Source organism: Rhinatrema bivittatum, chromosome 4 (assembly GCF_901001135.1).
Source record: "Rhinatrema bivittatum chromosome 4, aRhiBiv1.1, whole genome shotgun sequence".
Lineage (NCBI taxonomy): Eukaryota > Metazoa > Chordata > Amphibia > Gymnophiona > Rhinatrematidae > Rhinatrema > Rhinatrema bivittatum.
Window position 1 is genome coordinate 228,906,838 of NC_042618.1, and position 24,083 is coordinate 228,930,920.

Below are 24,083 nucleotides of genomic sequence, written 5' to 3' on the forward strand. Positions count from 1 at the left end.
TTCAGGAGGGGTACTACCTGGATTTCCTATGAACCCCTCCAGACAAGTTCGTGGAGTCCCCCTGCCACGACCCCTTCAAGAGGGCGGCAGTGGAAGCTACACTGTCCAGACTACTGGCCCTCGAGGCCATAACCCCAGTGCCTCCACAGGAAATAAATACTGGACATTATTCCATTTATTTTATCGTCCCCAAGAAAGAGGGAACATTCAGACCCATCCTGGACCTCAAGTCGGTCAACCGCCACCTCAGGATTTCCCGCTTCCGCATGGAAACCTTACGATCCGTTATAAGGGCGATACAACCAGGAGAGTTTCTCATATCCCTGGATCTTTCGGAGGCCTACCTGCACATCCCAATTCATCAGGAACACCAGCGCTACCTACGCTTCAAAGTCCTTCAAAGTCACTACCAGTTCTGGGCACTACGCTTCGGGCTAGCCACAGCACCCCGGACGTTCACCAAGGTAATAGTAGTGGTAGCGGCAACCCTGAGGAAGGAAGGAATCCTCGTTCACCCTTACCTAGATAATTGGCTGATCAGGGCAAAGTCACCGGAGGAAAGCCACCAAGCAACCAGCAGAGTCATAACTCTACTGGAGAGCCTAGGATGCGTGGTCAACACACACAAAATCTCCATACAGCCCTCACAGTCGCTGGAATACCTAGGAGTCCGATTTGACACCAAAGAGGACAAGGTCAGCCTGACCCCCACAAGGAGATCAAAATTGTGGAACCGGCTGCAAACCTTGCTGAACGATCCTTGTCCCACAGCATGGGATTACCTGCAAGTCCTCAGGCTGATGGCATCCACACTGGAAGTAGTGCCATGGGCAAGAGCCCACATGAGGCCCCTACAGTGCCCCCTCCTATCACAGTGGAGCCCACGGTCCCAGAAGTACACCGTACGTCTATCACTCCCGGGCAGAAGAGTGGGTGACTCGCCAGAATGATGGCTACTGCCTGGAGACAATACCCTTAGTCAATAAACATACACATGGTTACTAGATTCAACAGCAAGAGGAAATGTGGAAAAAAGGATTTGCACTCACAATGACGGGAGTAGCTGGCTTGTTACGGCGGTTACTACCCCAAACCAAATATCCAAATTACTACCTCCACCTTCCTCTATTCCTGATGCCTTTCAACTAGCTTGATCACTCCATTCTTATACTTCACTTTCAATGCATATCCAGCATAGTTCTCTGCTTCAACAGCAGGGGAAAAGAAAAACTGTTACTTCACACATCCAGCAGAGCTCTCTGCTTAAACGGCAGGGGAGAAGAAAAAAGGGTTCGCACTCACAAAGCGGGGAGTAGCTGGCTTGTTACGGCGGTTACTACCCCAAACCAAATGTACCTGATACTTCACTCTCGACGCATATCCAGCATGGCTCTCTACTTCAACGGCATCGGAGAAAGACTGATACATCACGAATTTCCAGCATAGCTCTCTGCTTCAACAGCAGGGGAAAAGAAAAACTGATACTTCACGCATATCCAGCATAACTTCAACGGCAGGGGAGAAGAAAAAAGGATTCACACTCACAAAGCGGGGAGTAGCTGGCTTGTCACGGTGGTTACTACCCCAAACCAAATGTGCCTGATACTTCACTTTCGATGCATATCCAGCATAGCTCTCTGCTTCAACGGCAGGGGAGAAGAAAAAAACTGATACCTCACGCATATCCAGCATAGCTCCCTGCTTCAACGGCAGGGGAGAAGATAAACAACCAATAAGGGCTGTATAACATAATCTGGGTAAAAACAAATAAGCATGGGTGTAGCTTGCTTATTGCGGCGGTTACTACTCCTACTACCTCTAACTAATCAAGCTAGATATTTCACTTGGATGCAGCTCCTCCACCGCTCTCTACATTAATGGCGGGGGTGGAAGGGAATTAGAACCAAGAGCTAAGAGAAACAGATAAGTATGGGAGAAGAAATGAGGGAAGCTTGCTGGGCAGACTGGATGGGCCATTTGGTCTTCTTCTGCCGTCATTTCTATGTTTCTATATGTTTCTATGGACCCAGCTAAGGTGGTGGCTGTAGGCCAGCCACATGAGCCGGGGATCAAGACTATCCTCCCCAATCTGGACCCTACTCACCACAGATGCCAGTCTACAAGATTGGGGAGCACAATGCGAGGAATTAACCGCCCAAGGGCAGTGGAACACAGAAGAGACGGGATGGAACATCAACTGCCTAGAGGCGTGGGCAGTCAGACTAGCCTGCCTGCGGTTCACTCACAGACTTCGAAACAAAGCGGTCAGAGTAATGTCGGACAACGCCACGACAGTAGCCTACATCAACCGGCAGGGGGGAACCAGGAGCCAATAGGTGTCCCTAGGAATAGACTCCCTGATGGCGTGGGCGGAAGCAAACCTCCAGGAGATATCCACCGTCCACATCGCCGGGAAAGACAACATCACTGCAGACTTCCTCAGCAGGGAGAATGGAGGCTATCTTCCGCAGCCTTCAAGACGATAGTCAATCAGTGGGGGACACCGGACATGGACCTTCTGGCAAACAGATCCAACGCCCAAGTATCCAGATACTTCAGCCGCAGGCGGGAACCGCAGTCCCAAGGGATCAATGCCCTGGTACAGCCCTGGCCCCCGGGGACTCTACTATATGCCTTCCCGCCGTGGCCCCTACTGGGCACAATCATTCACAAGATACAACTACACAAGGGACTAGTTTTTCTGGTGGCTCCAGATTGGCCAAGACCCTGGTACGCAGACGTGAGAAGACTGCTGGCAGGGAACCCCCCACACAGGGACCTGCTACAACAAGGTCCGATCCTCCACGAGGACCCAGCTCAATTCTCTCTTACGGTCTGGTCATTGAGAGGGCTCGCCTAAGAAAGAGCGGATACTCAGGGGCAGTAATCAACACTCTCCTCCAAGCACTCAAGTTCTCCACATCGCTAACGTACATACGGATCTGGAGAATATTTGAAGCCTGGTGCGAAGACCACAACATCAAGCCACGCTCATTTAAAGTTCCCGTGATCCTGGAATTCTTACAGAACGGACTACAGAAGGGTCTGTCCCTCAACTCCATCAAGGTACAGGTGGCCGCATTGTCATGCTACGGCTCCAAGAGCGACAGCATAGCTTCTCGCCCGGATGTGTCACGCTTCCTGAAAGGAGTCAAGCACATTCGCCCACCACTAAAGTGGCCGGTACCTCTGTGGAATCTCAATCTCATTTTGGACTTCCTAGCGGGAACCGCCTTCAGATCCCTCCGCCTCTTAACCTTAAAGACTGTGTTTTTGCTGGCGGTGTGTTCAGCCCGCCGCATATTGGAACTACAAGCACTGTCCTGCCGTGAGCCGTTCTTCAGGCTCACCCCGGGGTCCATCCAACTACGCACGGTTCCCTCCTTCCTCCCCAAAGTGGTCTCACACTTCCACCTTAATCAGACCATCTCGCTACCAACGATGGATAGCTCGAAGAATTCGAAAGAAGCCCATAGGCTGCGCCACCTCAACATCGGCAGACTCCTATCCAGATACCTGGAAATGTCCGAACCTGTACGAAAAACGGACCACCTTTTCGTCCTTCACAGCGGAAAAAGACAAGGGGAAGCGGCCTCGAGGGCAACCATCGCCCGCTGGATCAAGGAAGTCATCAAGGCAGTCTACGTAGAAGCTGGCAAGCCACCTCTACAGGTCAAGGTCCATTCTACCAGAGCCCAGGCAGTATCCTGGGCAGAAACTAGAATGCTGTCACCTGCCGAGATCTGCAGGGCGGCTACATGGTCCTCCATCCATACCTTCTCCAGATTCTACCGTCTGGACGTTCAGGCTCGGGAGGACACGGCATTTGCAAAGGCAATACTAAGTGGGTCATGGGCAGCCTCCCACCCGGTTTGTCTTTCTATATGCGCTGTGATCTTGATCTTTAGAATAGTTTCCACTATTTTTCCCGGCACTGAAGTCAGGTTCACTGGTCTATAGTTTCCCGGTTTGTCCCTGGAGCCCTTTTTAAATATTGTTACCACCACCGATGCTGGAGCCTGCACCATTGCTGGAGTACTTTGATTTGCTCCTCAGTGCGCTAGTGACGCAGCCCCTGCCAGTGCTCCGGGCACCATCGATGCCCTGGGGGCACTGATGCTGCCTCAGACAGAGTCCATTCCCATCGCCGATTCCTCGGACTAGGGTAGGCTGGGGCTGGTGCCGCCTCTTCTGCGGCCGGCATTGCCCAAGCCCATACTGGGACTCTGATGCCCTTGGGACCCTCAGTGCCCCTGGTGCCCAAGGTTGTAGTTCGGGCTCCCCCACTGGTGTCCCCAGGCGATCTGAGTGAGGACGCCACCCCTTACGACCCATGGGATGATGATGCGTCTGAGTCCTCTTCAGAGGATTCGGGGGACCCGCCCTCTGAGTCATATCCTCCGGAAGAGAGGCGTCAATCCCCTCCTGAGGATTTCACGTTTGCGGGTTTTGTGCCGGTCATGGCGAAATCCATCCCCTTCTAGCTTCGGATGGAGGACGACTCCAGGCACAAGATGCTGGAGATCCTCTAGTTTGTGGATATGCCTAAGGAGGTGGTGGCTGTCTCATTCCATGACATATTTAAGGACTTGTTTGTCTGGCTCTGGGAACACCCCATTTTTGGTACCCCCTGTGAACAGGAAGACCGATGTGTATCTGGCTCAGCCTACCACGGGGTTTGAGAGGTGACAGCTTCCACACCAATCCGTGGTGATTGCTTTTTTGAGGGCAAACTCCAAGTGTTCTCGTACCCATGCCTTGGCTTCCCTGGGCCGAGAGACCAGGGTCCCAGATACCTTGAGAAGGAAAATCTTCCAGGGTTCCATTCTGGCAGCCTGCATTGCCTGCTACCAGCTGTATATGAGCCAGTATTCCAGGAACCTTTGGAAGCAGGTCCAGGATCAGGTTGAGGGCCTACCTCAGCAACTGCAAGAGGACTTCCTGAAGGTGGTCACGTAGGGTTTGGAGTGCGACAAGCATGAGGTCAGGTCCGCCAAAGACATCTTTGAGATGGTGGTGAGGGTGGCTGCAGCTTGCATCAGTGCCCACCTCATCGCTTGGCTCCGGACCTCCGTCCAGAAGTGCAGGAGCACCTTGCAGACTTGCCCTGTCCTGGAGAGAATCTCTTCAGGGATAAGATTAAGGAGACATTGGCACAGCTCAAGGATCATCATGAGACCTGCCAGCACCTCGGACCAACAATTATTGGGCAAAAAGCCCTCACGACAGGGGTCCAGATGCTCTTTTTACCATCCGAGGAAGTATTACCCTCCGGCGGTCAGGGTGAGGGCTCAGCGGGCTGGCCCAAGGACTCACCCTAGGCAAACCTGTATCCTTAGGACTCAGACATCGCCTCCAGCAGAACACTGCCACGGGGTTTTGACTGGCCGCAAGTGAGTGTAAGCTAGCCACCTTTGCCTACGAATGCACACCCTCCAATCAGAGACCAGCTGCAGTTCTTTGCGGACCAGTCACCTCGGACTAGTGGGTCCTGTCCATCATTCATCGAGGGTATAGGTTGAATTTCCAGGGTGTCTGTCCAGAGTCTTCCCCCATGCCCTTCTTGGGGCTTCTCAGTGGATCAGGAAATACTTTTGACGGAGCTCTTCACCCTTGTAATGGCCAGGATGGTCGAACCTGTTCCTCCAGGGCAGTGGTTCTCAACCTGTGGGTCGCGACCCCGGCGGGGGTCGAACGACCAAAACACAGGGGTCGCCTAAAGCAGGGGTCCCCAACCACCGGTCCGCAGACCAGTACCGGGCCGTTGGGGTTTTTTGCCGGTCCGTGGCGCCGCGGCTGCTGCGGGGAGGCGGGGCGAAGCTGGCGACCTGCCTCCTCCAACCCCAAAAGGGAAGAGACATAGCCCAAAAAGCTAGCGCGTCGCAGTAAAGTATGTGGCTGGAGCCGCGCAGGCAGGAAGGAGGTGTATCAGCCACTGCAGGTGCTCCTCCTACTTCCTTCCTGCCCGCCCTGCCCCGGAAGACAAATGTTGCCGGAGCCGCACGGGCAGGAAGGAGGAGGCGCGTCAGCCGCGTGCAGAAGAGGAGCAGCGGGGCCGGGAAGACTAGGGCCGCTGCAGAGCCCATCCTGTGGCAACCCGTAAAGAAGAGGCCCAGAGGTGAGAGAGAGGTGTGTGCGAGTATGAGATGAGTTGAGAGATTGTGTGTGAGAGTGAGTTGAGAGACTGTGTGTGTTTGCAGAGACAGCATGTGAGAGCCTCTGTGTGTGTGAAAGAGACAGCATGTAAGAGTGAGAGCCTGTGCTTGAGCAAGGCAGCATGTGGGGGTGTGAGAGAGCCTGTGTGTGAGACTCAGACAGCCTGTGCCAGTGAGAGACTGTGTGTATGAATGATTGCATGAGAGAGAGAGCATGTGACAGTGAGAGCCTGTGTGTGTATGTGTGTGTGAGAGAGAAATGCATGTGAGAATGAGAACCTGACTGTGTGTTTGAGGGAAGAAGACAGGTGGAGAGAAAAGAAATAGAAAAAAAGGCAATATAAAAGGAAATGGCAAAAAAAATAAGAAAGGGAAGCAGATGTAAAAAAAAAATGACTTTTTACTGATTGGTACATGTAATCTTTGGGAATGTGCAAGAGTAGCACTTTCTCTATGGCGGATCTCACAATGTACGAGATCAACATGGAGGAAGTGGAAACCCACGGGGCCTGCACAGAGGAGGCAGCAGAATGGGCTTCAGTGCCAATAGCAGCAATCAGCGCCTCCCCAATAGCCACGTGGCAGCAGTGGCAGTAATTAGATTACTTGTTTGACTCAGCTGGATGTGACAAAGTATGAAGTGGGATGTGAAATCAGCTTGATCTGGTGGAGAATTAGGATTGCTGTTACACATGAACTGTATTTGGCAAACATTAAAGGGAGCCAGGATAATCAATTGAAGCCTGCAGCTGAGGACTGATTCATTATGACTCATGTAGAAATCAGTGCATTTTCCAGATTAGTCTGCATAACACAATTCTCAACATTCAGCATTATTTCTGCTGCATAGAGTTTTATCTGAGAGGCTCTGAGGTTGTGAGGGAGCCAGTAAGAGTGAGAGCATGAGTGTGAATGAGAAAATCCAGGGGAGTAAGAGTGTGTGTGAGTGGGGGGGGGGGGGGGGGGGGGAGAGAGAGTGTCTTACACCTTGAGAGTGTATCAGTGTCTGTGAGAGTGAGAGGTTATGGTGGGTATAAGAGCATCAATGTGTATGTATGTGACAGTGTATGTGTGAGAGAGAATGGACATGTGAGTATGTGTGAGAGAGAGAGGATAACCTCCTAATCCTCGACAATATCAGGGTGACTGGAAATCAAGAGCTCCCATGTATGGACAGCAGGGGCTTTTTAAAATCCTTATTAGTTTTAATTATTGTGTGTTATTTGATATATGTGCTGTTTTGAAATATTTTATTGGTGTTTGGGAAATTATAAAAATGTATATGATTTTAATTAATAGAAATTCTATTTATCAGTAATTTTAAAATATTCTTTTATTAGTATGGTTTTACTATTATAACTGATGCTTTATGTTTCTTAATTTTATTGTTTTATGAGGAATGGTGGTTCTGTTTATAAATGTCATAATAAATAAGTATGCACTAAAATCCAACCCCATCCATAACCCCGCCCCCATATGACCAAAGCCCCACCCTCACCCCGCCCTCGCGGGGCGAGGGGTCACCGCAAGATGAGGAACTGTATTGCGGGGTCACGGCATTAGAAAGGTTGAGAACCACTGCTCCAGGGCAACAAGGGAGCAGCTTCTACTCCAGATATTTCCTGATTCCAAAGAGAACAGGGGACCTTTGTCCTGTTCTGGACTTGTGGGCCTTGAACAAATTCCTGAAATGGGAAAAGTTCAAGATGGTCTCTCTCAGCACCCTGCTACTTCTCCTTTGGCGGGGGGGGGGGGGGGGGGGGACGGGACGACTAGCTTTGCTCCCTCGATCTAAAAGATGCCTTCGCCCACATCCAAATTTCCTGCGTTCACAGGAAATACCTGTGGTTTGAGGGGGGCGAGAACCACTATTGATACAGAGTGCTGCTGTGTAGTCTGGCATCTGTGCCCCACATCTTCACCAAGTGCCTGGCGGTGGTGGGTGCCTACTTAAGGAGGCTGCGAGTGCAGGTTTTTCCCTAGCTGGATGACTGGCTCATCAAGAGCTCCACCCAGGAGAGAGCACTATGATCCTTGCACTAGACCATTTGGGTATTGGAGGCCTTAGGCTTTCTGGTCAACTACCCAAAGTCTCAGCTGGTTCTGTCTCCGCAACTGGACTTCATTGGGGCCAGGTTTGACACGACTCAAACTCAGGCATTTTTACTCGAGATTGGGCACTCACCTTGGTAGCCCTGGCGAAAGCAATCTTTTGGAGTCACCAAGTCTCACTGCACCATTGCTACAGCTACTGGGACAATTGGCAGCAACCGTCCATGTCACTCCCTTCACTCATCTAAACATGTGCAGGGAGCAGTGGACCCTATGGTCCCAATGGCGTCAGGCCACTCAGAACCTTTGGGTGTGCATCCAGGTTACTCAACTGCTCTGGATCTCCTTGTCATGGTGGAAGGCCCTATCCAACTTAGAGACAGTGGTACTCTTCCAGGCTTCCTCCTCTGAAGTTGTGCTCACCATGGATGCCTTCCACCTGGGTTGGTGTGCCCTTGTAGAGGATCTCTGAACCCAGGGTCGATGGTCCGTTCAGGAGGCGCCACATCAGATAAACTTCCTGGAGCTCTGGGTGATCCGATACGCTCTTTTCACGTTTCAAGATTGCGTGGCCAACAATGTGGTCCTCATCGACTGACAACCAGGTAGCGATTTGCCTCCTCAGCAAACAGGGAGGCACGAGATTGTTCCTTCTCTGCCAAGAGGCGGTCCAGATCTGGTCATGGGCTCTGTCCCAGGGCATCCTTCTCAATGGCATGTACCTTCCGGGGATGGAGAATGTGGTGGTGGATAGTCTGATTCATTCATTCCGTCCCCACGAATGGTCCCTGAAGCAGGAGGTTGCGGCTTGGGTCTTCTATCTCTGGGGATCCCTGGATGTGGATCTTTTCGCTTCCCCCTGCAACAGGAAGCTAGGTCAGTTCTGCTCCCTAGTCGGGGAGAACGGCAAGCCGGCATCGAATGCCTTTGCCTGCCATTGGGGCACAGGCCCTCCTGTATGTGTATGCTCCGCTTCCACTGTTGTTGAGGACTCCCCTGAAGCTCCAGCAGGACCAGGGGACCATGATCCTTATCGTTCCTTAATAGCATGACAGATCTGGTTTCCACTCCTGCAAGATCTCTCCATGAGGGAGCCGATCAGCCTGGGGACCTTCCCAGACCTCATTATGCAGGATTAGGGCAGACTGTGTCATCCCAACCACTGAGCCTTATCCCTCATGGCGTAGATGTTGAGAGGGTGATTTTTCAGCCCTTAGACCTCTCAGATGATGTGTCCAGGGTCCTGGTGGAGTCCAGGAGGCCGTCCACTAGGAAGTCTTACAGCCTAAAGTGGAAGAGATTCTCAATTTGGTGTGAGTGTCCGGCTTGCAGCTGTTCTCTTGCTCCACCCCGAAGCTTCTGGACTACCTACTTGCACCTCTTGGAGTCTGGCCTGAAAACAAACTCCATCAGGGTACATCTTAATGCTGTTGGAGCCTACCATCAAGGAGCAGATGGATTGCCTGTCTTGGTACAACCTATTGTGGGGCACTTTATGCAGGGTCTGTTTCAGCTGAAATCTCCCCTAAGGCCTCCTGTGGTGTCTTGGACTTCAGCATAGTCCTGGCTCAGCTTATGAAGGCTCCTTTTGAGCCTTTGTGTGCCTGTGACCTGAAGTACCTGACCTGGAAGGTCATCTTGTGGTCAATGAACTTCAGGCATTGGTGTTGTACCCTCCTTAGATGAAGTTCTTTCACGATAGGGTAGTTCTGCGTACACAACCTCCTGCTAGAGCAAGTATTTCAGACTAGCTGGAAATAAGTTTGTAAATAAACTGTCAGTAAAAAAACCCAACCAAACAAAAAAAACAGTGTGGCTCAGATCATTACCGAACCTGGTCTTGTAATACGAGGTGATGCTACTTCATCGAAACATATCCGTGTTAGCCCTGCAACCTGGATATTGAGCACTTTAGTCTAATCATTCATCAAGTCTCAAGAATTCGACCACTGACAAGGAAACAAATCACTAGAGGTTGACATTTCTTTCAAAGTGTTCACGATTCACAATCGGTGTACAAAGAAGGGTGTATCTCCCTTCTCTTATGCAGTCCCCTGTATACTCAATTGTATACTCATCTATCGGAAGCAGGGGTCAAGACTGACTCAGTTCAAGTACATCTCAGTGTACTGTTGGCCTACCATGATCAGGAGGTCTAGAAATCTATTTCTAACCATCTGTTAATCACTCATTTCATAATAGGATTATTGCACATGAGACCACCCTAGAGGCTGCTGGTAAGAGTATGGGACATTAATGTAATCTTTGTTACATTAATGGAAGGGTCATTGAAACTGATGGATGCATGCTTCATGAAGCACCTAATCCTAAAGGTTGTCTTCCTCGTTGCAGTGATTTCTGCTAGGAGGGTAAATGAGCTTCAAGCTTTGGTAGCCTCCATACACAAGGATTTTCCCAAATGAAATGTTCTTGTGTAACCATCCTAAGTTTCTACCAAAGGTAGTTTCCATTTTGCACTTAAATCAGGAAATTGGTCTGCTCAACCTTTTTCCTCATTCTGCATGAGTACAGCAGAGGTAGCACTTCATAAACTGTTAGATTATAAAAGAGTTTTGTCCCTTCTAGAGAGAATATCCACTCAGCTCTGTCTTCCATGACCCAAATAGACTAGAGAGATAAGAGAATAGCAAATGGAATCTCTGAGTTCATATCCATGTATTACGAGAAAGTAAGCCTTTCCTTGGAAGGCTGCATGTGTGCACATCAGGTCAGAGCATTGGCTGCTTCCAGTTTCAGTCAAGAAATCTGTAAGGCTGAAATATGGAATTCAGCTGTCACATTTGTAACCCATTATTGCCTAGAGGCTGATGTGCATCAGGAAAGTAAGTTTGGGCAGTCAGTTCTCAGGAATCTCTTTAAAATATAGATGTTGGAGCTCCTCCTGTAAACACTTAAAAGTATGGTTTCTTGCACAATGGGGAAGGACAAGGACATCAAAATAACCTTATGCTAGGGAGTCCCTGCATATAGAGCTGTTCATCCTGCTTGTCCATGGAGAAAATAGAGTTGCTGGCCCATAACTGGTGTTCTCTATGAATAGCAAGATGAACAGTCCTACATTCCCATCTGTCTCCGCATAGGGGGTAATTTTCAAAAGGAGTTACATGCATAAATGTAGCTACTATTGTAGCAATTTTCAAAAGCCATTTACTCAAGTAAAGTGCACTTATGTGAGTAAATCCTATAGACAAGTCAATGGCATATATTGTAGCAATTTTCAAAAACCCACTTACTCAAGTAAAGTGAATTTACTCCAGTAAACCTGGTTTTTACTCGAGTAAATGCTTTTTAAAATCAGGCCCATAGGGTTCAGTCATCTTTTTCCTTACTATTGTAAAATTTCATAGACCGAAGGCGCTTTGCTGAGCACTGCTTGGTATAAGGCTACTGCACATATGCAAAACCACCTAGACTATTCCTGCTAATAAGAAATTACTCTCCTTGTGATGATGTTACCTGCATATGAGACCCTTAATCCTGCTGGAAAACACTAGGTACAGGTGAGAACTCTGTTATTTCTCATAATGGGACCCCTGAATAGTTGCTATAATGTAAGTTAGGGTATGGTTCTGAGGTTATACTGCCATATCTTTACTGTACTTTGGGTGCTACGTCTTTTTCCTCCAGTAACATTTTTTTCTACATCTCTTCCAGAATCCGTTGCTCGATCCAGTAAACTGCTTAGCTGGTGCCAGAGGCAGACAGATGGCTATAGGGGTGTAAATGTGGTGGACCTCACCATGTCATGGAAGAGTGGCCTAGCACTGTGTGCTATTATTCACCAATATCGTCCTGACCTCATGTAAGCTGCCAAGACAACAAATCGCTTTTCTTTAAATTCACAGAATCAGAGCCCTTGTTTTGTTCTTAAAATAACGTTCATCAATGGGCAGGCATGAATCAGTCATGCATTGTTGATGTCATCCAATGGTGCTGAGACAGACTCAGCTCTCAGTGCTCATGTGCACAAATCACTCACAATTATCCATAAAAATATTCACCATCAGACCCCTCTTGACCTGCTACACCCTCTCAAACTGCACTCGACGGCCAGACCATTAAGGGATGCATACAAGTGATCCTTATATGTTCCTCCTATCAAAATTGTACACAACTCATACATCAGAGATAGGACATTCTCTATCACAGGTCCCTCCATCTGGAACTCCATGCCTCCTGACCTCAGGCAGGAAACTTGCCTACTAACTTTTAAAAAGAAACTTAAGACATAGCTGTTTTGCCGAGCCTTCCCTGCCACTAGCCAGCCTGACTAAGAATTGTTCCATCACCTATGTAAATAAACAAATGCTAAAAAGTGCTTATAAGTTATTATGAGGTCGGCTCCTTGCCTCCCTCCCATACTCCATTGTATATTTATTTTATTTATTTAATTATTTATTTATAAATTTTTATATACCGCCGCTCATCAAAGATATCACGTCGGTGTACAGTGAACATACGGTGTTCATACAGTGAACATACGGTGTACAGTATATAGTACTTTATCTTCGTTCTCCCACTCTTTTTTTCCTACTTCCAGTTAAGGCTTCCTTGTTATAATGTAACTTTATGCTCCTTTTATGCTCCTTTTAAAATGTCTCATTGATTGGTTATAGTTACTGATTAGTTCAATGTAAACCGAGTTGATTTGATTTGTATCAAGAAAGTCGGTATATAAAAGCCTTTAATAAATAAATAAAATAAATAAATGTGTAAGAGTTCCTGCATATGCACACTGCCTCATGAGCCCCTTAATTGTTCTTCATCCGAGCTACTGCACGGACATATTCACGGTCTTTTTCTCTCTGGTTTTGTTTTGGTCTTGTTGGTTGACCTAGTTTTCAGCCTCATTGAGTCTTTTTTCTCTTTTTCTTTTGCTGCTGCCTTAGCAGCCTGCCAACAGAACCTTTCAGTTTTGGGGTGGAGAAAGAAAAACTCCGAAGCCAAGATGACTATAGTCAGTGGGTTAAAGGCTGCATTTGTGGTTGCTAGATATCCATTACAGATACTCCTGTTGCTGCTTGGACATGGATGATGATTCATGATGATTCTTCAAACTGTTAGAATTGTGGTGAATGTCCATAAGGAAATAGCAGTACTGCACCTGGAAGATGGAGGCCCTGCATAAGGTGTCATTGAGTAAGACGTGTGTTGCCAAAATATGTAGATGGGCCGTTGTTAATAAATAATCCCATCCGAAGTGAGCAGGAGACAAAATGGCCTTCAAAAAATGTTTTTATTTGCTGTTTTCAGTGAGTGGTTGAATTTAACAATTCAACATTATATATTTCAACGAAACTGTAAACGAGCACTGGTTACAAGGCAATTTCAGTCCCCCAACACAGGACCGTGTTCGGCTAAGGCTGCATCGGGAGGGATGACTTCAAACCAGACCAAAATATTTTAATTTACAGATTAAACAAAAGAAAAAGGAAACCTTAAAAATAAATCCTTCAAAGAGGGTCAGAACTATTAAAATTAAAATAACGGCTCCAAAGACTAGGCAAGGTAGAGGATACTAAAGCAAAAATTACATACCATTCAGTTTAAGAAACCTTTGTATGTTGAAAACGGCTTTGAAAGGCAAAGAGCCATGGAGTAGCTAAGTGTTTATAAAGGGGGAAAAAAGTGTGCCAGAAAAGAGGGAGGAGTCAGTGAGAACATCCAATGAGAAGATAGTAACGTTACAAAAAGACCAACCACTCATTGGCTGTTCTCACTTTGACTCCTTCCCCCCCCCCTTTTTTTTTTTTTGGCATGCTTTTCTTCTTTAAAAACCCTTAGCTATTCTATGGTTCTTTGCCTTTCAAAGCCATTTTCAAAATTTGAAGGTTTCTAACACTAAATGATATTTAATTTTTGCTTCAGAATCTCTTGCTTTGCCTAATCTTTGGAGCCATTATTTTAATTCTAATAGTTCTGACCCTCTTTGAAGGATTTATTGTTTGTTTTCCTTTTTCTTTTGTTTTCTTGGTAGATTAAAATATTTTGGTCAGGTTTAAAGACATCCCTCCTGATGCAGCCTTGGTGAAACACGGTCCCATGTCGGGGGGCTGAAATTGCCTTGTTAACCAGTGCTCGTTTACAGTTTCGTTGAAATATACAGTGTTGAACTGTTAATTTGAACCACTCACTGAAGGTAGTGAATAAAAACAATTTTTGAAATAAGGCCGCCTGGTCTCCTGCTCATTTCTGATGAGATTATTTACGAACAACGGTCCATCTACATATTTTGGCAGCACACATTTTTTTTTATAGATGTAGCTTGTTTGTGTTTGCATTATTCTCCACTTATTTTCATGGTTTTTGCCAGTGAGTAGGAAACTGAAACCTTGGCACAAGTTAGGGCAGTGGAGCTGCTCCTTTTTTCCAAAGTAAGATCTCATCGGAGTCTTGGTGCTGCAAGAAATCAGTGGGATTCTTCTCCTTGTCTTCCTATAAGTCAGGAAAAGCTCCCACCCCCTACATCTGTGGCACAGGCTTCCGGATCTGCCACAGGTCAGAGCTTGAGAATGGCCACTATATGAGGGATCTCCTCTGGTATCTTCTCTCTCTGTGCTGAAAAAGCCAGCATTGTCAGCATGGGGCTCCACCAGAGTGGACCTGTCCTTGACACAGAGATGAGAGAGAGCTTCCTTGGTGCAGGTACCATTGTCCTTCAGAGTGCAGAAAATCCCCATGACACAGAACCATCTATTCTGTCTGAAGCAGATGCCAACCAGGGCGCAGTCTGGTTCATCAGCATGGAGCTCTGATTCCAGGCCCCTTAGCTCAGGGAACTAGGGCACCATTTGCGCTTGTTGGAGTGCTTTGGCGCAGAGAGGCAACCTTCTATGGAGGGTAGAGCTTTGGCACAAAGGGTTGCTGCTGGCACAGATGGTCAGTTCTAGTGCCAGTCAGCAGGACACCTTGGCTCAGAGTACACCAGTTTCCCACTACTACAACACTTGCAACTACTGTGGTTCTAAGTTCTCTTTTGGCACAGTCAGTGTTAACAGTCCTCAGTGAGGATGAGCTATATGGTTGCCTAAAAATGTCTCTTCCAATTCCAGCGCAAAACGTTATACAAGCTGTGAGAGCCCAGCTATTAATGAAGAATTTGTGTCCTTAAGTTGCAGACCAGAGAGGCAAGTTGAATCTCTTCTGTCTAAGATGATGGAGCTTTAACCTCACAGTGGGGTCCCACAGAGTCTGTGAGAGACTCATTCCTACCTCAGATGCTACCAGCAAATAGGATAAGTTTCTTGTCCTTAGGTTGTGGATTCATCTCCACAAAGGGAAGAAAGGGGTTCAGCTCATTCTGAATTTCTACTAGTCGTTTCTCGCTTGAACCAGCTGAGGTCTCCTTCAAAGTCTCCTTTCTCATTGTTGGGTTTCTGTTTAAATGTTCTTCCACGGTCAGGTGAGAAGAATTACATGGAGATTCCTTTAGATCTCCCATTTGACTTTCCTCAGCATACATCTCCTCTGGAAGACTTTGGCTCCTCTTGTTTTCTTGGTAAGTTAACAAAGACATTGTTCATCAATGTGAGGAGGGAGCAGGAGCAGAGAATGAATGTTTTCAGCTTGTTGCAGTTTCTTCAACCTCCAGAGGATTCCAATCCATGGCCACCTCAAAGGATGTGTGTGGCAGGCCTCAAAACCATGTTTTCTGGTAGAAAGATTGATTTGAAGTATAGAGTTCATGCCTCCTCTGGGTTTGGGGTAGCCCAGCTGCTTCACCACTCTCTTGTAGTCATTGAAGAGTGTCAAGCACACATGGGATCATTCAGTGCATCTCCTGGAAAAGATAAGGCATTGGATATGTTTGGAAAGAAAACAATTCCAAGGTTCCATGCTTAGCACCTAGATTATGACACTGCAGTTGTTCATGTGAAGAATCTCAATAATTGTGTCCAAAAGCTGAAGCCTTTGAGTTGTCAGACCCAAAGTATGCAGATTTGTGCCATAGAAAAGTATTAAGAAGAATCTGATGCACTCTTTCTATAAGGCCTTCTACATTGCAGCCAGAATCTTGGCTGTCTGAACCCAAATGCTCAGGTGGTTGAAGGTGAGTGGCCTCTGTGAAGACTTACACAACCGCCTGGTAGATGTGCCCTATAGAGGAGAGAACTTATTTGTGGACAAACTGTAGGAGACAATGGCTCTGGTTAAGGAGAATCAATCTACTCTGCAGTTGCTGACAATAGCAGTGAGAGATCTACTCGTGCCTTCCAGATGCTGGTATATTGCCTACAAGCAGCCATTTTTCCACAGATATCCCTTGTATCCTTTTCAATATCATGCTCCTCCTATGCTGCTGCAACAGCTGCCTTCTAGAAGTTGCCAGAGGAAGAGATGTCAGCTGAAGTCCCAGGACCAGTCGCAGCTTAGGCCTGAGATCAGTTTTTGATGATTTTGAAACCAGTCATCCTGCTTCCTCTAGTAGGGAAGAGTCTAATCCTTTCTTCTGGAATGGCCCCACATCACCAAGGATGGATGGGTCCTGAAAATTGTGGCGTTTGGAAATTTGGGCTTCTCTCACCCTCTTCCGACCCAACAGAGATCAGTCTTCAATTCTGACCCCTTTCAGTCTGCTCAGCTGCATTTGGAAGTAGCCTCGCTCCTTCAGCAGAAAATGATCAAGCTTGTTCCGCCTCAGGATTTAAGGTTTTAACTGATAAAACATCCCCAATGCAAAAATAATAAAATAGATGTTTATTAGAGAGAAAGCAGAAAATAGCACTCTTCTCTTTTGCTACCTGGATCTTCTTACCTTTTTTTTTTTTTTTTTGTGCCTTTTCCATGCTAATGACTCCTCAGCTACACAAATATATGCATTTGAGTCAACTGAAAAAGCTATCCAATAATAGTATGTGTCTCACAAAAACACTGAAACACCATTTTTGGTACCCCCAAAGAATCCCTTCTTAGCTTAAAAATAAAACACCTAAATTTACAATTTATAAACACCTAAAATCAGAAGCCCGAATTATAGCCAACTGTTTTAGTTCCAGTACCTTGTAGTCAACAAGGAGTGAGAGATGTTGAGGCCTATTCTAAATTTACAAAAGCTGAACAGATTTTTGGTCTGAGAGAAGTTCAAGATGAATTCCCCTAGATGATTCTGCACTTTATTCAGTTAAGGGATTGAATGTGCACTCTGGACCTGAAAGATGTTTATGCACCCATCACTGTTCACCTCGCCTGTCAAATTCATCATGTTCATGATGGATGTGTACTACCAGTATGAAGTGTTCCCATTTGGCATTTCAGCAAGAGTGTTCACAAAATGCCTCGCAGTCGTAGCTGCTTGGCTACTTTGGTAGTTTGTGTGTTCCCCTATCTGGACAATTGGTTGGTGACTGGACTATCCCCAGTGGTAATGCTAGAGTTCTTCAGCACAACCATCTGGCTTCTCCAGTCCTTGGGATTCTTGATCAAATCCAACTTGGTTCTGTCCCAAAGGGTATAAGTCACAGGAGTCTGGATAGACTTACTTCAGGACAAGGTGTTTCTTATGCTGAAAGAGCTGGAGTTTTGACGGACCAGGTGAGGTCCCTTCTTCAGTGAGACCGGACATCAGGGAGGTCAGTACTTGTTGTTCTAGGTCACATGGCTTAGCGGTTCATATGGTTTCTCTGACATGAGATCTTCATTGGATCCCTTTGGGGCCAGTGGGTTCAGCACTATCAGCCTAATCTCTTTTACTCCAGAGATGTGAACATCCCTTCAATGGTGGATGAACCTTAGATGTTCTAAGGGTGGACCCATCTTGATGCATGTCTCCACTAGGAGTTGGGAAACACATTCTAGTGCCATTTATGGGACCCAAGAGTCTTGGTCCTTAGTGGAGACCTCTCTACAAATCAACCTTCTGAAGCTGTGAATGATCTGTTATGCTGCTGATCCAAAAGAACAACCAGGTAGCCCTCCAAATTGTTCATGGGCCAGCCATCACAGCACCCATTTCCAGGCAACCTACCTTTCAGGAATTCAGAATGTTGGCATGCTGCTAGTGCATGAGTAGTCCTTGAATTAAGGGGTCATGGATGAATTGCTAGGAAAGTCAGTGATCAACCTGTTTGCTTCAGAGGACAACAGCAAGGTTGACAAGTTCTGTTTCATGCATCTGAGCACCTACATGTCAGCTGTTGATGCTTTTTGTACTAGATTGGCGATCCAGTCTACTCTATGCATACCCACCAATTTCTCTCAATACCAGAATTATCCAGAACTTCTTTCAGGACAAGGCTAGGGTAATTTTCACATCACCAACCTAGCCATGGTAGGCATGGTATCCATATCTCATCCGTCTATCAGCTCAATCTCTAATTCCATTGGGGCTGTCTCTGATTCTTATTACATAGGAAGATGGCAGGCTTTGCTATCTGAATTTGCCATTGCTGGCCTTCATGGCATGGAATCTGAATGCACAGTAGTCTTTTTTTTTTTTTCCCCTTCCTAAGGAGGTAAAAGATGTGCTGACTTCAGCTAGAAAGCCTTCAACCAGAAAATCCTACAATTTCAGATTGATAAAGGATTATTCAGCTGGATCCCTTCTCCTGATGTCTGAGGGACTTGTTTTAATATTAGTTCTTTCTGTTGTCCTCTGGCCTTAACACTTCCTCAGGTAAAGTTCATCTCTGTATCATAGTGATGTATCACCAACAGTTGGAAGGGGCTCTGATCTTTCTCCACCCTTTAGTATCAAAGTTCATGAAAGAACTGTGGCATTCCAAGCCTCTGGTTCGTGAATCTCCAGTACCTTGGGACCTCAGTGTAGTCCTGGGTTAACTCATGAAACCTATCTTTGAACCTCTCGAGTCTGTGGTCCTGAAGTGTATATCACCTGGAAAGTTTCTTGTAGCCGTCACATTGGCTCAGAATATGTAAATCACAGGATCTGCAGGTTTTTCATAATAGGGTGATTCTGCATACTTGCCTAAATTCTTTCCAAATAGAAGGTCTGCTTTCCATATCAACCGAGCTATTGTGCTGCCTACTTTCTTTCCAAGACTGCATGAGCACAAAGGAGAACAGACTCTTCAGTCCACTCCTGGACTGCATGAGAGCCCTAGCATATTACCTAAACAGGACTCAACTTCATTAAGCTTCTCAACTGTTCATATCCCTTGATCCCAATAAATTGGGAATGACAGTTGACAGACAAACTTTAATTGGTTAGCGGACTGTATCTTGCACTGTTATGTGCTGGCTGGTTTACAGAGTAGACTGTCAAGGCTCATCAAGTGAGACATTGTGATTTCAGTGTCCTTTCTCTGAGCCACTTCCATTGAAGACATATGCAAAGCTGCTACTAGGTCATTTGTGTGCATCTTCACATCAAACTATTATCTAGACAGTAAGTCCTGAGTAGATAGTAACTTCGGACAAACTGTTTGTTTTTTGTGCAGTCTGTTCACTCTTTAGTTCACTTTCCATCTGTTGGGGGTTGGATAGTCTATTAAGTATTTGCTCCACAATGCATTCCTTGGGACTCTTCATATTTTATGGCTGATTGATGCCTGCTTGAAAATGGAAAAAGCAAGTTTGCTTACCTATAAACAGAGTTCTCTGTAAATAGCAGATAAATCAGTCATACTTAATCCAGCCTTCCTGGAAAGTTGACTACTTCACTAAAGTGAAAGTTCTGGAAGAGACTTGAGGGGCTCACGAGGTAGTTTGCATGCATGGGCATTCCAGCACATGCTCAGTAAAATTTTTACTGTGCTCTGAGAACTAGGTCTATCTTGTGTCTGCGCCATTGAACAATGTCACTGACATGTAATGGATTTATCATGCTTTCTACGGAAAACACTTTACAAATTAACTTGCTTATTCTTAGGCCCTAATTATTATTGTTCCCATAGATCACAGAATATGGAAAAATGTTAGTAAATCAGGCCCTTAATGTTGGAGTTATGTATAGTTGTATTTCCTTAAGAAAATTAATGATTATTACATATATTGGTTTGTCTTGCCCTTTCTTGTAAAACAAAATCCATTGCTTTAATTGGAAAAGCTTTCCTTAATGTAAAAGGGGCTACACATATTGTATCTGTGTTGGTAGTTACAAGTGCACCCTTTTCTTCAGTATAATATTTAGCATATAACATATGGAATTTTTAATTCAAGTATGGATTATGTAATGCAATTTATTTGGGTTTACATGGTAAATTTATTCATAAATTACAATTGGTTGAAAATACAACTGTTCGTATGGTCTTGGAGAAATCTAGGAGAACATCTGTTAAACCGTTGTTACAACTTCATTGGCTACCTATAGTAGATTGATGTAAGTTTAAGAACCTGGTTTTGGCTTTCAGAGTTTTGATTGGTTTTGGTTTCCCTTCATTGAAGGGTTCTCTGGAATGGCATGAAGCAAAAAAGAAATTCACGATCTGTGGAGAAGCAGTATTTACCGCTTCCTGCTGCGAAAAAATGTAGCCATTCTTGTTTGGGTAACAGATCTTTCTCAAGTTATTCCAGGTTTATGGAATAATCTTCCTTTGGAATTGAAAGAAGTAAATTTAATGAAATTTCAGAAAAGCTAAAGACATGGTTTATGTCTGACAGCTAGACTTTGCTGTTTTGCAGTTTTTGAAATTTCATGCTAATTGCAGTGCCCTATCTATGTATTGATAATTTGCACAGTTTATACTGGGAGGTTGAGAAATTTGTAGGGGGCACTGGAATTATCTGTGTTTTCTTATATTTGTAATGATTTTGTTTTAGATATATGAATTTGGTATCTTGTTTAAATTGTGATTTTTGTACATCGCTTATTTTATCTGTAAACCAATTTAGAAATGCTATTAAATAAAATAAATAAAATAGATATAGATAGGTACAATCCAGCATTTCTGAATGTGCCTGTAGCAAAACAGGGGCACTGTGAGTCTTTGTTTTTTCCAGAGAGAGAGCTCATTTCCCTTAGAGCATTATGGTTCAAACTGAGGCTTGGGATGCTTGCTTGACTCAGTGAGGCTTGGACAGCATATATCTCTATATCCTTAGGGAGCTGTAAGACTGTAACATCCTGCAGTGCCATTGGTCAGAAAGCTATTGCTAATACTTTTTGTGATTGGTCCTTCAGACACAGCCCACAGATAACGAGCCCTGAAGTTGGTAGATCTCTCCAGTCTTGGTTGGTAGTATAAAGAGACCAGATATGTATACTAAAGCTTTGTTCCAATTTATATTGACAACTTTTTTCTGACCTCTTCCAGGCATTCCACTGTTTATCTTTCTCCACTGAGAAAACTGACTGTTTAGTCTGTTTCTTATCTTTTAACCAGTTTGCAATCCAAAACAGGACATTGCCCCATCCCATGACTTCTCATGAAGCATTTTGTCAAATGTCTTCTAAAAATCCAAATACACCATATTCACTGCTCACCATTATCCACAGTGGTCCCAAGATCTTTTTCTTGGGCAGTGGTGTCTAATATGGACCCCAGCATTGTGTACCTATAGTTTGGATTATTCGTCCCTATATGTATCATTTTGCACTTGTCCACATTAAATTTCATCTACCATTTAGACATCTAATCTCCCAGTCTCAGAAGATCATCTTGCATTTCCTCATAATTGGCTTGTGATTTAAATACTTTGATTGTTTGTGTCATCTGCAAATTTGATTACTTCACTCATCACTTCCTTTTCCAGATAAGTTTTTTAAACTTCTTATTTACAAATTTTAAAATATTACAAAGACTGCATGACAGAAGAATATTATAAAGATTTTGCACAGAAACTTGAGGGCTAAGAAAAAAAACACTGTTCAAAAAATATAATTATGCAAGAAAATGTTTCCCTTCTAATACAGACCTTACAATCTTAAAAGGGAGGAGATAAATAATGAGGAGAATGAACCATGAAAATACATGACCAGGAAACACCACAATCACCTCATGTGCAACTGCCTCCTCTCGCTTATCTTATAATTAACCCCACCTTAGTTGTATGCTGTTGTATTTGTAAGATCTGAAAGATCTTTATTGGATGGATATGGCCACAGCATTGGTCATTGCATACAACAATTAAATTACAAAATAATTGCTAACATTCAATTACAAACATCAATTACTAATATATTCTCAATCGCCAAGGGTGACCACACTGACACCTGAATTTCAATTAATTAAATGCTCCATAGGATCCTGCTACTGCAGTGTAGCACTGTTGTGGACGCAGAGCCATCAAAGCCATGCTCCAATTTCACAAGTGTTCCATAGTATCATGTTACAGTAATGTAGCACCACTGGGGGACACAGGGCCGTCGAAGCCTTGTCCCTCAGGTTATCTCTGCAGTGTGATGAAGTCCTGTTCTGAAAAAGAGCAGGTGTCGCTCATTAAGCATGCCAACCCAATTTGGGTGATGAGCAGGCCAATCCCGGCCATCAAAGCCTAAGACTTGACAGCTCATCTCGCTGTCATCCACCGATGCAACATAGGAGCAGAAATACCATGCTTCTTAGTAATCTCTACCCAGCTATAGCTTTCAGGAATTGCACATGCTGTGCCCTCTGGGTCATGGTCAACCCCCTGACACAAGCTCACGGTAATGACTCCTCACTTGCCGTGGGTACCCCCACCAACAGGATGTGTTGGAGGCACTGTTTGACAGATTGGTGCCCTCGGTAGTGATACCTCACTTGCTGTGGCCACCTCCACCAACCCAGCTGCGGCCATATCTTGCAACCACTGATGCTGCCAAGCATTTTAATGATTCGTAATGCTCTTGTTCTATATCTTACCTGAAATGCATGCTTCTCCAGAGATAGCACCATCCCTGCAACATCCACAGGAGGGATACTGCATAGTCGCCCACAGCATATCATATAACCCACTGATGCCGCCTAGGGCTTTACCACTCTTGGTGGTCTTATTTGCTATCCGACCAGAAATGGCTTACTGTTCCAAAGATAGCACTGTCCCTCTGACCATCCACAGGAGGATACTGCATATTGTCACCAACCTACGTGAATGCCTCCATTCTGAAATGTGTTGAATGTCACCATGTGCCTGTTGAGTCCAAGGATGTGCTGTATGCAGTAATAATCAATTGGGAATATGGTAATCCTGAATGACCCCAACTTCCGGGTCCACTAATCTCATTTTTAGAGGATAGACGAATGGCACTAGATTGCCTAGTGGTCGGTCTGGAGAACTTGCTGTAAGAAATGTAAACTAACATAAATAAGGAGTTTAAGAAAGTATGAAAAGCCCACACTGGCAAGAACATACCTGCTCATATTGGAAGGTCTGCAGACCTCGCAGTAAGGAAATAGTAATAATCATAAAAGGCAACGTTGGAAATGCAATGAGGAATTGCCGTCATATCAGTAAGCTCAGGGAGATTATGCACTCATCATATTACAGCATACTTATTACGGACTAAAAGCGGGGTGTGCACAATTCACACTTCCACTTGCCTGCCCAAACAAGGTGATTAACCACAAAATAGTACCAATGCTCCACCACCCAGGATTGCTCCTATATGAACATTAAGAACTGACATGTCTGACATCCAAGGTCATTAGCTATAGCACCACTCGCGGAATATAAGGAATGGTGCAGCCCCTGAACTATCCGATCCAGAAATCTGTTATTGATTGAACATTAACTTTGGAAATGTTAAGCGCCAAGCCATTCTGTATGACGCTTATATATCCAGGGTGGCTGAAAGGAATCAGTAAGTTTTTGCTTGGGACATTGACATTGACTTTTTTAAAAGTATTGGGGCAAAGTTAACTATTTGGGAATATTATTTAGTGTGTTTGTGTGTTTGTGCCTTTAATAGTCAGTCAGTAAATAAAACAAGTTAGACTGTTTGCATTTTTAAATAGTCAGTCAATAAGGTAGCAGTAG

The 24,083-nt window shown here is 45.3% G+C and overlaps 1 protein-coding gene across 20 annotated transcripts in view; it reads left to right on the forward strand.

Moving 5' to 3' along the window:
- Nucleotides 1-24,083, forward strand: part of MICAL3 (microtubule associated monooxygenase, calponin and LIM domain containing 3) — a 756,715-nt gene that overhangs the window by 287,755 nt on the left and 444,877 nt on the right. For all 20 annotated transcript variants that reach the window (XM_029599822.1, XM_029599821.1, XM_029599828.1 and 17 more), the window contains one exon: nt 11,883-12,030. In XM_029599822.1, coding sequence (XP_029455682.1) covers nt 11,883-12,030 — 148 coding nt within the window. The remainder of the gene's footprint in view (nt 1-11,882; nt 12,031-24,083) is intronic.